The sequence below is a fragment of the Ctenocephalides felis genome, unplaced genomic scaffold (genome assembly GCF_003426905.1).
Source record: "Ctenocephalides felis isolate EL2017-DRISC unplaced genomic scaffold, ASM342690v1 CF-g0.4_SCAFFOLD_01886, whole genome shotgun sequence".
Classification (NCBI taxonomy): Eukaryota; Metazoa; Arthropoda; class Insecta; order Siphonaptera; family Pulicidae; genus Ctenocephalides; species Ctenocephalides felis.
This window is the reverse complement of record NW_020538040.1, coordinates 57,518,683-57,531,519: the sequence shown is the minus strand read 5'-3', so window position 1 is coordinate 57,531,519 and position 12,837 is coordinate 57,518,683. Positions and strand designations below refer to the sequence as shown.

At 28.5% G+C, this 12,837-nt stretch overlaps 1 protein-coding gene across 1 annotated transcript; it reads right to left on the bottom strand.

Annotated features, from left to right (window-relative positions):
- Positions 1 to 3,804: 3,804 nt before the first annotated feature.
- Positions 3,805 to 10,792, bottom strand: LOC113375140 (sarcalumenin-like). The gene is made up of 4 exons (XM_026615089.1): positions 10,763 to 10,792; positions 9,000 to 9,191; positions 5,733 to 5,996; positions 3,805 to 4,675 (listed from the first exon to the last, which is right to left on the bottom strand). Exons 1-4 carry the CDS (start codon positions 10,790 to 10,792, stop codon positions 4,298 to 4,300), a joined length of 864 nt encoding a protein of 287 aa, XP_026470874.1. The 3' UTR covers positions 3,805 to 4,297.
- Positions 10,793 to 12,837: the final 2,045 nt, after the last annotated feature.

The window sequence follows — 12,837 nt, the reverse complement described above, 5'->3', positions numbered from 1 at the left end:
AATGGCATTATTTTATCTTCCCGAAGAAGTTTGTTTTCATCAAAAAACCCGCATCAAAAAAATTCGCTAATTTTATGTTTTCTCAATGTTTCAAGCCATTCTGAATCGAATGAGACCAAATTTGGAAAAAGTATGTGTGTGTGTGAACATACTTTTTGCCGTAAATCGACATTTTCTCAAAAATGGCTGGATCGATTTCAAAAATTTAAAAGCCATTCGATGTATCTCGATGAAGACTAGAGTCTATCAATTTGCCGCAATCGGCCGGGTCCTTTTCTTATAATAAAATGTTAAAAAAAAAATTCGACGATTTTTATGATTTTTTTTGACGCTTGATACCATAGTCTTATAGATCATACTAAAATATTACGGCCCTGCAACAACTAGTTTAATTTTAAAAATTCAACAATGTTTGAGAAAATGAGTAGTTTTTTTGACGTTTGTTTAAATTAAAGTTAGACGATTCACTTGGTATAACGACAGAGTACTTGGTCTTAATGTCCTACGGAAACTGGTTCAATTACAAAAATTGTTGATTTGTGAAAATTTGCTTTTAGAAAATATTCCGAGTTAACGTGTTCGTTCGTTTTCAAATATGTGTAAAAAATCCACACGGAATACTTTTAAGCGCTCGTAAATTAATTTAGTTTTTATTGATTAAGTCGATTATTTACACATATAGGGAAGTTCATGTAATTTGCCTCAAAGCAAAATACCAATACCAACTAGTTAAATATTTTTTTCTGGATCTTCGAAGTCGCTGGACATGCCTTCCTAAAAATGTAATTAAATCTTTATTCCGCCAATACACGTAAAACACTCCGTTCTCTCAAAAACTGGATAGCCATTTTTAGCACGTTTTGCCCTGTATCTTCGAAATGTCTAAACTTGCCTCTGCAAAAAACTAATAATCAGCACGTCGAGTACGTCTCTCTATCAATAAGAATAAAATGTTTTTTAGTTTTCATGCGATTACGATAATTTACCTTACAAGAAATTAATAATGCAAATATCAATGAAAGGGTTGAAAACAGCTTAAACAATATTTAGTAATCTACAAAATAATATGTATATTGTATTATTTAATTTATTTTCTTTCACAAATTGTGTTCATTTTAATTTAAACTATTCAAACAATTAATTGATTGATTTTGTTAATAATTTGTTTGTAAAACATTTTTTAAATAATCATTTTTCATAGACAAAATTATTTTCACTTTTGTCACTAATATAAGAAAACATAAATATGTATTTACAGATTTAATTATCGTTTTTATTATTAATACTATTATTTTAATTATTTATTCATTCATTTATTCTATTTCTTTTCTTTAAATTCTTTTATTCTATTTCTTTTTTCTTCTTGATTTTGATTTTCAATACCATAACTTTTAACTTATAGATTGTATTGTAATCTGATTATTAAAATTAGCAGAAATAAAAAAAATAGATTTAATGAAATGTCATTAATTTTTAGTTATAAAATAATGAATATTATAGATGAATTAGTCGATTAATCGATTTATATCAGTTTGATTAACATCATTTATATAAAAAGTTGTACATATTAATATAATATTGTATTAATATGTAGAAATTTTTATTGAACTGATTGAAACCCAGTAATTATATTTAAGTAAAAGATGTTGTGTATTTTATAAAATTTATTTTTATGATTATATTCGTAAAATAATAATAAATCGCGCGCCACTGTAACGCCGAATGGAGTATTTTAAAGATTATTCATTTATGCTAGATTTAAAAAAAATCGTTACGTATGGAAAGTAGATATTGGTTCATTGGAAAATATATATTTTTACTTTATTGTCGGGTTTGGTTTAGTTTTATAATTTGAAAAAATCGACTATTTAACATACACAGAAGAAAAATATCATATAAATCATATAAATGTATATACAAGAAAATACATTAAATACTATTACTTAAAAGTAGTATTGAACCGAAATAAGCCAAATGTTAATAATTATTCGATATCAATCTTCATATAATGTTTTTCATATTTATGTGTTCAACAGTATAAAGTAATCAGACCTACTCGTTCTGTAAGCTACTGTTTGTTTGATAACCGAATGCACTATTTGATGCGAAGGCAACCCATCGGTTAATCATTATCCTATGTGTGTGGCAAATTGCCACTGGCAATTGCATATATATATATATATATATATATATATATATATATAATGTGTGTATGTATTAGCAATGCGCCTGAAAGGCTATTTGCGCTTGAGATCATATTTGAGATTTATAATATTTTTCCTTTTGAGCAGCATCTCTATTTTTTGGTACCATGCAAAAAAACAATTATATAGATAAAATACTAAAAGTGATTATTTTGAATGTTTTTAATATATCTAGTTTATAATGCAAGCATATTTTAATGCTTGGTTATTCACCTCAATGTGTATCGTAAGTAAAATATGTATGACCTCGTAAGTTAGTGTCAATTAAAACATTTGTTCGTTTTTTAATTTTTATTTGTCGGTGAAATATGTCCCCAACATATTTTACAAATAAATTACAGAACTATCATTACATTCAATGTTCACATTCATCATTGAACAGGTGAAAAATACAAATTATCATTGAACAAGTAAGGATAACTAAAGTGATTCGGCTACTGTGACAAAACTTTCCTTTGTGTATCCGATGAAAATGATATAACTTGAAATAATTTCATAAATAAATAGTTGAATTGTTCAATCTTTAGTTAATTGTTAAATATTATCAAATTTAATATTAATAAACTTATTTTTTATGAATAATGTCGACTTAAGTCTTTTCATGTTCGAAGTATAAGAAACGGCGTAAAATTGTAAATGTGAATCATGCATCTACCTACTTTATAATCATTAATCCTTAATACAACAATTTATTTCCATAAATTATATACAAGAAGAAAATACAATTAAATAAATTAAATAATATTTACAATGAATAAATACGCTAAATAATAAATGAAAAATGTCAATATGAAATGAAATTAATTAGTTGAAACGCATAACACAGTTTAACCTAAGTATGAAATAAGACAACTACATATTTCAAGCACAACCGTTTTTAATTCATGTCATAAAATTAAACTAGTCAATATTTTAAGTTGTGTGATTGTTTATAGTATTTTTACATAAAAATATATGTTTAAAAATGCTATAACATAACTAAATCACTCAAAAGCAATAATTAACTAAATAAGCTCGTTACGTTGTTTTTTTCAAGTACAATAAATAATGCAAAATTTGTTTCGAAATTTTAAGCAAAAATTTGAAATAAAAGTCAAGCTTTAAATGCACTACAGTAAAGTAAACCAAAAAAATATACAATTTTTAGATATTAAGAAAAAGCAAAAGTCAGTCAAGAGTCGTACTATCACTTGAAAACATATAGAAAAATATGTAATTAAATGTCTTCAAATTATGCATCATAATTTTAGTTGATATATATATATATATATATATATATATATATATATATAAACAATACAAGACAAAATAATTTTACATAATTGGTTTAAATTTAAAAAAAATCAGGTTTATTTATGAAATAATGATGTTGGCAACCATATCCTAATTTAATTTTACGTCTGATGATTGAATTAAGAGGTTTAATATACTCGAAAGTTTATCTTTTATTTTGGAATAAATATATATTCAAAAATATATTATCGTAAATCAGTAGTTTACTATAAAAATTATTCCGTGCTGCTAAACACCTTTATCTAAAAAATAATTAATAATAAAAATACAAATAATAAAATCAAAATTATTGAAATTTTCTGAGATTTAAATTATTATGAACACATATTTTGTGAATAGATAAATGTATCGCATGGAACAAATCTTGGAAAATATTTTTGATTTTCCATCAAACTTGTTAAAAAAATTTATAACCGATGTTCCCTCTGACAATGAGACGTGTAGACCCGTGCAAGCGCTGAATTTTATCGTAAGTTTGCGCACGACTAACAATAAGTAGGCAGAGAATGAGCCGGTAAACGCGTTCGTATCAACATTCATCGCAATAAAATCAGCATGGAAAATTGAAAGATTCGTCATTACGATATTGTAAAATGTAAACGCTGTTCTTTTGAAACTTAGAGGAAAAAAATATTTTCAAATTTTAACACAAAATCAAGACTAGGTACCTCGCAATTCCCGCAAGTTGAAATCTAATCTCACCGGCATATATGAATATAACAATGTGAAATGTGAACATACATGATTTGAAAAATGAACGCGTCATTTCCCCATTCTCTTGTTTTCTATTGTGGATTTTTTCAGCTTTTATCATGCGCTTTGACTTTTTCCTCTTTTTCAATCATCTTCTTGTATTTTCCAACCAGTTCAGGCAAATCGTAGGCAATGGCCACATCTAACTTGTTGATGGGACAACCACGGAAATACGTACAAGTGGCCGACAACTGCTGAAAGTCGTAGAGAGGGTTCAGCCGGAAGAAGTCACGGTAGACATCAGGATCGGGAAGATCATAACGTGAGATATTAGTCAGCGTGCTCAATCCCTCGTAAATGTGGTAATCTTGTGGGTGCTCGATGATGGCATTTGATATCAACTTCTTATTGCTGAACAATGTCTTATGGTTATAATAAGTCGTCAAGTAACAGTCAACCATCTTGGCGTGATTGCGTACGCGAACCTAAAATGTGATTAATATTACTTTACATACTTTTGAAGATTAAGAATATTTTATGATTGAACAAAATTATGAAAAGTTATTTATAAATCACTTAATAAGGTAGGGTAGGGCGGGGCTAGTTGAGCATAGGGGCAAGTTGAGCAATCGAAATATCTCGAAAACTATTCACCATCCGTTTAGGCATTATATGGCGGAAAGACAGAGGTTTGGGAGAAATAGACATCCCGCGATCGCTAGTAGCCGCTGGACAAATGAGTTAGCCTCACAGGCGTTTTGTTTATTTTGAGACCAAAAAGTAAAAAAGTCATTCATCACGAATTTCCGTCTGGTTTAGTCAAATGTTATTTATTTTTAACCAGGTAAATCTTATTCTTCCATATAATTATAGTACTTTTAATATGCACAGAGATTCTGGGTATAATTCTCACGGTTTTTTTCAAAAACTCACTATTATTTTGAAATTCCGAGTTGGGGTTAGTTGAGCATAGTTGCTAAACTTGTTCTGTCACTAAGACAATTACCATTAACTTTCAGAAATTAATTATTATTTTTAAGATTTAAGCTAAGTCTATGAGTAATGATATAAAGAAATAATGATTTTAAACCAAAATACTGAATATAATAGTAAAATAATTCCTAAGTTAATTAATCGTTAATTATTCAAAGCAAATTACTATAAGTTTTGTTTTCTCTGTCAATAAAGACTATAAATATAGAACTGGTTATTAAAAACTTATTTTATTTCATCACTAATCGACATTGAACAATAATTTTATTATACTTTTTTAGTGCTCAACTTGCCCCATCTATGGGGTACATTGAGCATACTTGACTTTTTGCATTTAAACAGCTGTAGCTTTTAAAGTTTACTTATTACCAAAAACTAGTATTAACACTTTTGTTAAGCGATGAACAACAAATCCATTAAGCCGTATAGCAATTTATTGAGACTTTTCATTGAGGAGCTACATCCGTTTAAGTAAAAATTTGCTCAACTAGCCCCGCCCTACCCTATGTCATGTGAAGCTACAAGAAACTAAAATATTTTATTTGATACCGCAAATCGTCTAGCGCTGGCAATTTTATTATCGATTCTCTTATCGATGGCTCCTCTTAAGTCTTTTAGCAGCTCTCTCTCCTGGGCCTGCAGAAGTCTGACTGGCGCACCAGACTCATATGGTATAGACCAGAGTGAAGCAGTGTACATGACCGGCGGCTGGGCTGACGACATCAGCGGGGAGATATTCCAGATAAGGGCGCCCTGAACGCGCATCAACTCCTCCGGCTTAACTTGGTCAGCTTTATTCAAGATGATGCGAGTCTGAAATAGTAATTTTTCTCATTCACTTTGTAATGGTTGAATTTAAACATTTTCAGCTATTCTATTCTATTATAATTTTTTGGACAGTATGCTCGAAAGCGAAAGAAAAACAGTTTCATAAAGAAATATTAAAGTAGCCAAACGATACACGTGAAAATAATAATTTTATCATTTATATATTTATTTATATAAATATTATAAAATATATTTATTATTCATTTAATTTATATTTAACAAATTATATCTTAACATATTTCAAACAGCAATATGTACGACTATACACTAAATTAACAAATATATTAGACAATTGCTTTAATAATAATAAATATAAGAATAATAATTGCATACCACATTGATTATGTTTATAAAACTTAAATTTGACAAACTATCTATTAATTGACTCTCGTTGATAAGATCAACATGAATGTTTTTTATCTCGTGTATCAAAATCTAGAAATTATATTAAAAATATGTATGCTATCTTACATGACACGTGCCTTTTATATTTACAAAATTACACAATTATATGCGCGTATGATTAATAACAAAAATATTTAGTAATGTTTATATTTATTACTGTGATAACCAATATATAGGTAATATGATATAGTGTTGAAATTGTTAGTTAAAACAAACAATAAGATTTATATTATTATAATAAAATTCGTCGGACTTAAATGGAATATACTAGAAATGTGAACTTAAATCTTAGTATACTAAAAATGTCAATGTGTAAATCAGAGAACAAAATTAATCTAATATTAGTTAAAATTTGATTAATTGGTTTAACAATTACCACGAATCAATATTATAGTATAATTTGAATCAAATGTGATAACTCAATAGTATCACGAGTCACTAATATATATTAGGTACGCTCTAAAATGATTGAAACGGAGCAGATGTGCCATTGAAAAATTTGAAATGGCCCTTTCCGAACTTGACACAACTTATTGCCCAATTCAAAATTATTAAAAAAATGTTTGGGGTCATTAATCAGGCTGTGATTTAGAATAAGTATTTGTAGAATTCTTCTGCATTGCTTCCATGTCATAAAAAGAGAGGAAGCCTTATCAGGCAAATGCGAGTAATCAGCGAGTTTGATTATTAAAATGCCAAAAATAATGAAATAATCCATGATAAGATTTGACCGATGAACTGAGGCATTGTCCTGAGCAAAAAAACCAACATACTTTTCCGCAAAATTTAAATCAAATACGACGAATGAATCAAAAACACTACATGCAGAAGTAGAACACTGGTTTGACATTTTGGTCCGGCGACACAAACATCTTTCTTGAAATATTAAAATCTAACTAGTGATGCATGACATCGTGCCTTAAGGCAAGTTGCTGAGACTTTCCGTACTAAAATTTCAAATTAAAACAATTCTTCATTATATGAAAACAAATGATTTTTAAATCATTTAAATCGAACAATCCGTTCTCTCAAAATTGCCATTCTTGTTACTTTTTGCCCCGTATCTTCAAAATGGCTACAGATGCCTTTGCCAAAAATTAATCAACATTGATAGCAATCAAATAATTTTGGAACTCTTTTTTTTTTGAACTTCCCGTAGGATAAGTTATAGTAATCGCAAAAAATCGAAAATGAAAATTTTTATATATCTTTACGTTTCAGAGGTTTCTGAATATTTTGGCATACCTTAGAAAAAATAGATATATGTGTATGTGTGTTCGGATACAAATTTGCGACGACGATTTCGGGAACTCGGATGAAGCGATTTGAATAATTCAAATTCGTATTCGATTCGTACTGATAAGGAGACGTGCTGATTAGTTTTTGGCGAAGGCAGGTCTAGTCGTACCGAAGATATGGGGCAAAAAGTGCCAAAAACGGTAACTCAGTTTTTAAGAAAACGGAGCGTCCGATTTGAATAATTCAAAAACATTTTACTTGTATTAACAAGATGAAGAACTGATCAAATTTTCATGAAGGCAGGTCTAGCGGTTTCGGAGATCTAGTAAAAAAAGTAAAAAAATGCCATCTGGCGGTCAAAAATGATCAGTAGACATATGCACATCAAATTATCAGATATTTTATAGAGATTTTAACAATAAGTATAAATTTTGTTTACATTCCTATGGGTTCTGTACCAATGCTTATCCGTTAGACGGCGGTGCGGTGCTTACGCGCTTCGATATTTCGTCTCTATGCAGTTAAAGCAGTACGATTGCTTTGAAAAAAATTCAGAATTTCCAAAATATTTCAAAATACACTTTTTTTCAGAAAGTCTTTTTTTTCAAATAAAAGTAAATTTTTCTCAAAAATTTATAGTTTCTCAAAAATCTAATTTTTCAGAGTAATTTTTTTTCAAAAATGTTAATCTTTTAAAAAAAAAAAAAAAAATGGTACGGGAAGTTTCAGCAATTTGCCTTAAGGCACGATGCCGTGCGTCCCATTAGCTTTTTTTATTTACATTTGCGAATTACAATCTGTCGTTCTTATACAACATTCAGTAATTTTGATGGTATATTAAATAAAAGAAAAAGGTCGAGAGGTCACCGATTGGTGATCCGATTCGATGTTGGATATGTCTAGCTTATAAATGTAGTCATGTTGTGAAAATATTTAGGAACTCGAAATCGTGGACGAAAAATTGTATCCAAACATACACACATTCATACTACATACACACACATTTTTCACAAAAAACAAATCGACGTAGTAATAATTTATTCGAAACGTAGAAAAATATAAAATTAAATATTGATATATAATTATATTTAATATGATCTTAATGGTATTTCGTTTTCATTAAACTTTATATATCTACTAATAAGTCTACTTATTTTGCTTTTTGTATTGGTTAATTAACTACTATAGACTTTAATGTTTGAAATTTTGTTATGTTTTTATAATATATGTATATAAATTTATTCCGGTAATAGTAGTTAGAGCGAGCTTTTATAAATATAAATTTAGAAATTTCATGTGAATAAATTTAATAAACTTCAATGTGAATGGCAAATTATTATTTACTTGATATTCTCGTCCTTTTAGCTGATCCAAAATAGCTTCTGTTTCTGGTCCGACGTCCAATTTGGATGGATCGTATACCAGGAATATTATATCTGCTCGGTCGATGAACCACTGACAAGCATCGTTGAATGGAAATAGTCTCGATACCTGCTTCCGAACTTCCAAAATTCCAGGAATCTCAACCATGTTTACCTGTAAATAAAAATAATTTGTTTTCAATAGCAATAATTTCATTCCTGTGGCGGGCATAGCTCACTCAGTTGCGTGTCCAATTCACGCGACAGGGATCTTCGGATCGAATCAATTAGAAGTAGTAAAATTTAAGATTAATAAGAATAAAAAGCGTAAAAAATCAATATCAAAATCGTTGTAGGCAAAACTATTAACAAATAATTATATACTATTTAACAAATTTTTTAATTTAGTTTTTGATATTGATTTTTTACTCTTATATTTTAATAATTTTACTAACTTCTAATTGTAGGTAGGTAATCTGATGATTAATAAATATTAAATTATAATATGTTTGTCATACAAGTGTATATATATTGAATAGATGAGCTTAAAATTATTATAAATGCGCATAAAATTCGCCATAAACTTATTTTAAATCACTTTTAATCCTCATAGCTTATGAAAAAATGTATGTATTTGATTTCGGCGTGAATAAGTATAATTTACCATATACTTAGTCTTTTTATTACCATAATATTATGTTTAAAAATATTTTCTACTTATTACTATTATTAATTTAAAATTTATTGCATTTATTTCTATCTCAGTTTCTCATGCATAATATTTTTACTTAAAAATAAAATATATTACGGCGCTTCTGAGTGAACTTTACAATAAGTAGAGCTTGTGAAAAATATAAAATTACTTATATTGTTTGTTACTTAAATTGTTTCTGTATCTATTTAACTTCCCGTAGGGCAAGTTATAGTAATCGCAAAAAAATCGAAAATGAAAATTTTTATATATCTTGAACTGTAACTCAGTTTTTAAGAGAACGGAGCGTCCGATTTTAATAATTCAAAAAGCATTTTATGTACTTGAATTGACAAGATAAAGAACTGATCAAATTTTCATAAAGGCAGGTCTAGCGGTTTCGGAGATCTAATAAAAAGTAAAAAAAATGCCATTTGGCGGTCAAAAATGATCATTAGACATATGCACATCAAATTATCAGATATTTTATAGAGATTTTAACAATAAGTATAAATTTTGTTTGCATTCCTATGGGTTCCGTACCAATGTTTATTCGTTAGACGGCGACGCGGCGCTTACGCGCTTTGACATTTTGTCTCTATGCAGTTAAAGCAGTACGATTGCTTTGAAAAAAGTTCAGAATTTCCAAAATATGTCAAAATAAAGAAAACATTTTTTTTTTCAAAAAAAAATTTTTTTTCAAAAAAAGTAATTTTTTGTCAAATTCCTAGTTTCTCAAAAATCTAATTTTTTCGAAGTAAAATTTTTTCAAAAATGTTAATCGTTTTTAAAAAAATAATAATATTTGGTACGGGAAGTTCCAGCAATTTGCCTTAAGGCACGATGCCCTAATTGCCTTAAGACAGAATTCCACTTACAGCTAGTTATTATTTATTTTTAGAATAAATAACTTATATACATGCAAAAGGGAGTTAGGGGCTATTTATGACAGCGGTAACTAGCATAAGACGTTTGCCACTAAAGTCATAAACGATATGATTTTTTCCCTGCATTGCCATGCATAATATTTTTAAAGCTACTGCCCGCAGGCATACGCAATAAACAGAACTGTGCAGGTCCGTCATTTTGACATGTAACGTAAATTTTTTTATAAAATTTCGGTTTGCGTTATTATTAATATCTAACTTTAAATTTTATATATCTCAATTTGTTTCAAATTTATCAATCTTTGATAATGTGTTACAATTTTTGTGATTGATAAATTGTATAAATAATTATCTCGATTAATATAAAACATCACACTTGTGGTTTGTCGAAACAAATTTTTAGGGCTAGTTGCAACACACACAAATTATATACAGCTTCAAGTAAAGAAGATTGAATGGAATGTATAATAGGTATAGTTTGTAAGATGTAGACACGTGTAAATTGTGTTACAGGAGGCACTATAACTTTTGTTTGTGCTATGATATTAATTGTAGTTTACGTTGATTTATTATAAAAAATATATTACTGGAGACAATATATATTTTATTTATTTTAATTATAGTTTACGTTGTTGTATGAAAATAATTACCTAAACAATTATCACAGGCATTATTGTAATTTTTTTTCATTTCCAATTTAATACTTTTGCTCCATCATGTTCTGTATTAGAGGTTTTAAATTTTATGAGACTATTCTAAGAGAAATACAAAAAATGGGTTTAATATATTAGTAAATCTATTATGACAAATGTTCTTTTAGGTCTAAAATGGACAAGAAGACGGGCAAAATTTCTTGAGAAACCATCAATACACATAACAGTCTACGAGAATATTTTTTACGCACGATTTATTAATATTTTTTTGCTATTCTACTTCTATCAAAAAACATAAGTTTTTTATGAAGTTACATCAATAAAACGCCATGTGGAAAAGGCAATAAAACACTTTTTCGGGCTACATCTATTGAAATTCGATATGTATGCTGTGAAATATTTCAAAATTGGAAATTTGAGATTTGTACATGAACACATTAGCAATGAGAATGAAGTGTGTCCTAGATTCATGTTATTTCTGTTGGCCCCGACCCGCTGCTCTGCCAAAGAATTTTGCAAGCGCGACATTTGCCTCGCGCATCGGATGCCGAGCGCTCTCGACTCGCGGGTAAAAATAATTGCAATTTGATTATCAATGGCGCTAATTGTTAACAGAAATACCATTCAGATAGATTAGTTTTCCTCAATTAAGAAGCCGTAATACCCCACCTGAGTGCGAATCAACTGAAAATCATATTCACGGCTAAAATTAAAATACAGTTGATAGAATATTTTGATTAAAATTAAATGAAGTAGGTTTAAAGTAAAATAGGACCCAAAACTATTAATAGCTGTATAAAAAGTAATAAAACATTTCTGTTACATAAATTTAATTAAATAAATATTTTAGATTTAGTTGAATCACGGCAGCTTATTCTAAATAACTTAAGTAATAACTGCATAATACCATACTACATAAGAATGAAATATTTAAAATTACTTCAATTAGGTAGGCTCTTATATTAAAAAATATGTTTGTTATTTTTTGCTATTAAAATCTTTTGTTTTTAAATACAATCCGTCATACTGACATTCAGTAATTGTTTTGACCTTATTATATAAATAGATGGCAATACAGTTGTCCATTCCAGTTTGTTTGCTTTGTTGACATTTTTATGATTATGTGCACGAGAGGCTATTTTCATAGATATCATATTTGAGATCTATAACCTCAAGTGATAATTTGACATCAAAGCTGCCTGATGTCGGACTTGGCCGTGGCTGGTTTGGACTAGCCCACGTTTGAATCGATTTCGCCATAGTTGGGTCGTAAGTGTAAAGATTATTCTAAAGTATCGAAGTGGATACAATAGCGCCTATATTACTCAATAATAACGATGTAATGCAAACAAACTTATAAACAACTAAGAACGCCGACGCTAATTATAATCATTGACAAAATACTTGAACATAGGTAAAAATTGAATAATTTAATTAATTCGAGTGTTTTATTTTAGTATTTGTACTTATTACAGTTTTATCTTCAAATTCGAAACTATTTAATTAATCATTAAGTGAAATTGTTTATTGAACTGCAAGATAATTAATTTAGAACTAAATTTACCATACCCGACTTTGAGCAGATTAAGA

Coding starts and splice junctions, on each gene's coding strand:
- LOC113375140 (XM_026615089.1), bottom strand. CDS start 10,792: ATGACGGACCTGCACAGTTCTGTTTATTGC. Junction 9,192..10,762: donor TGCACAGTTCTGTTTATTGC/GTATGCCTGCGG, acceptor TTTTATTTACAG/GTAAACATGGTTGAGATTCC. Junction 5,997..8,999: donor TAAAAGGACGAGAATATCAA/GTAAATAATAAT, acceptor TTACTATTTCAG/ACTCGCATCATCTTGAATAA.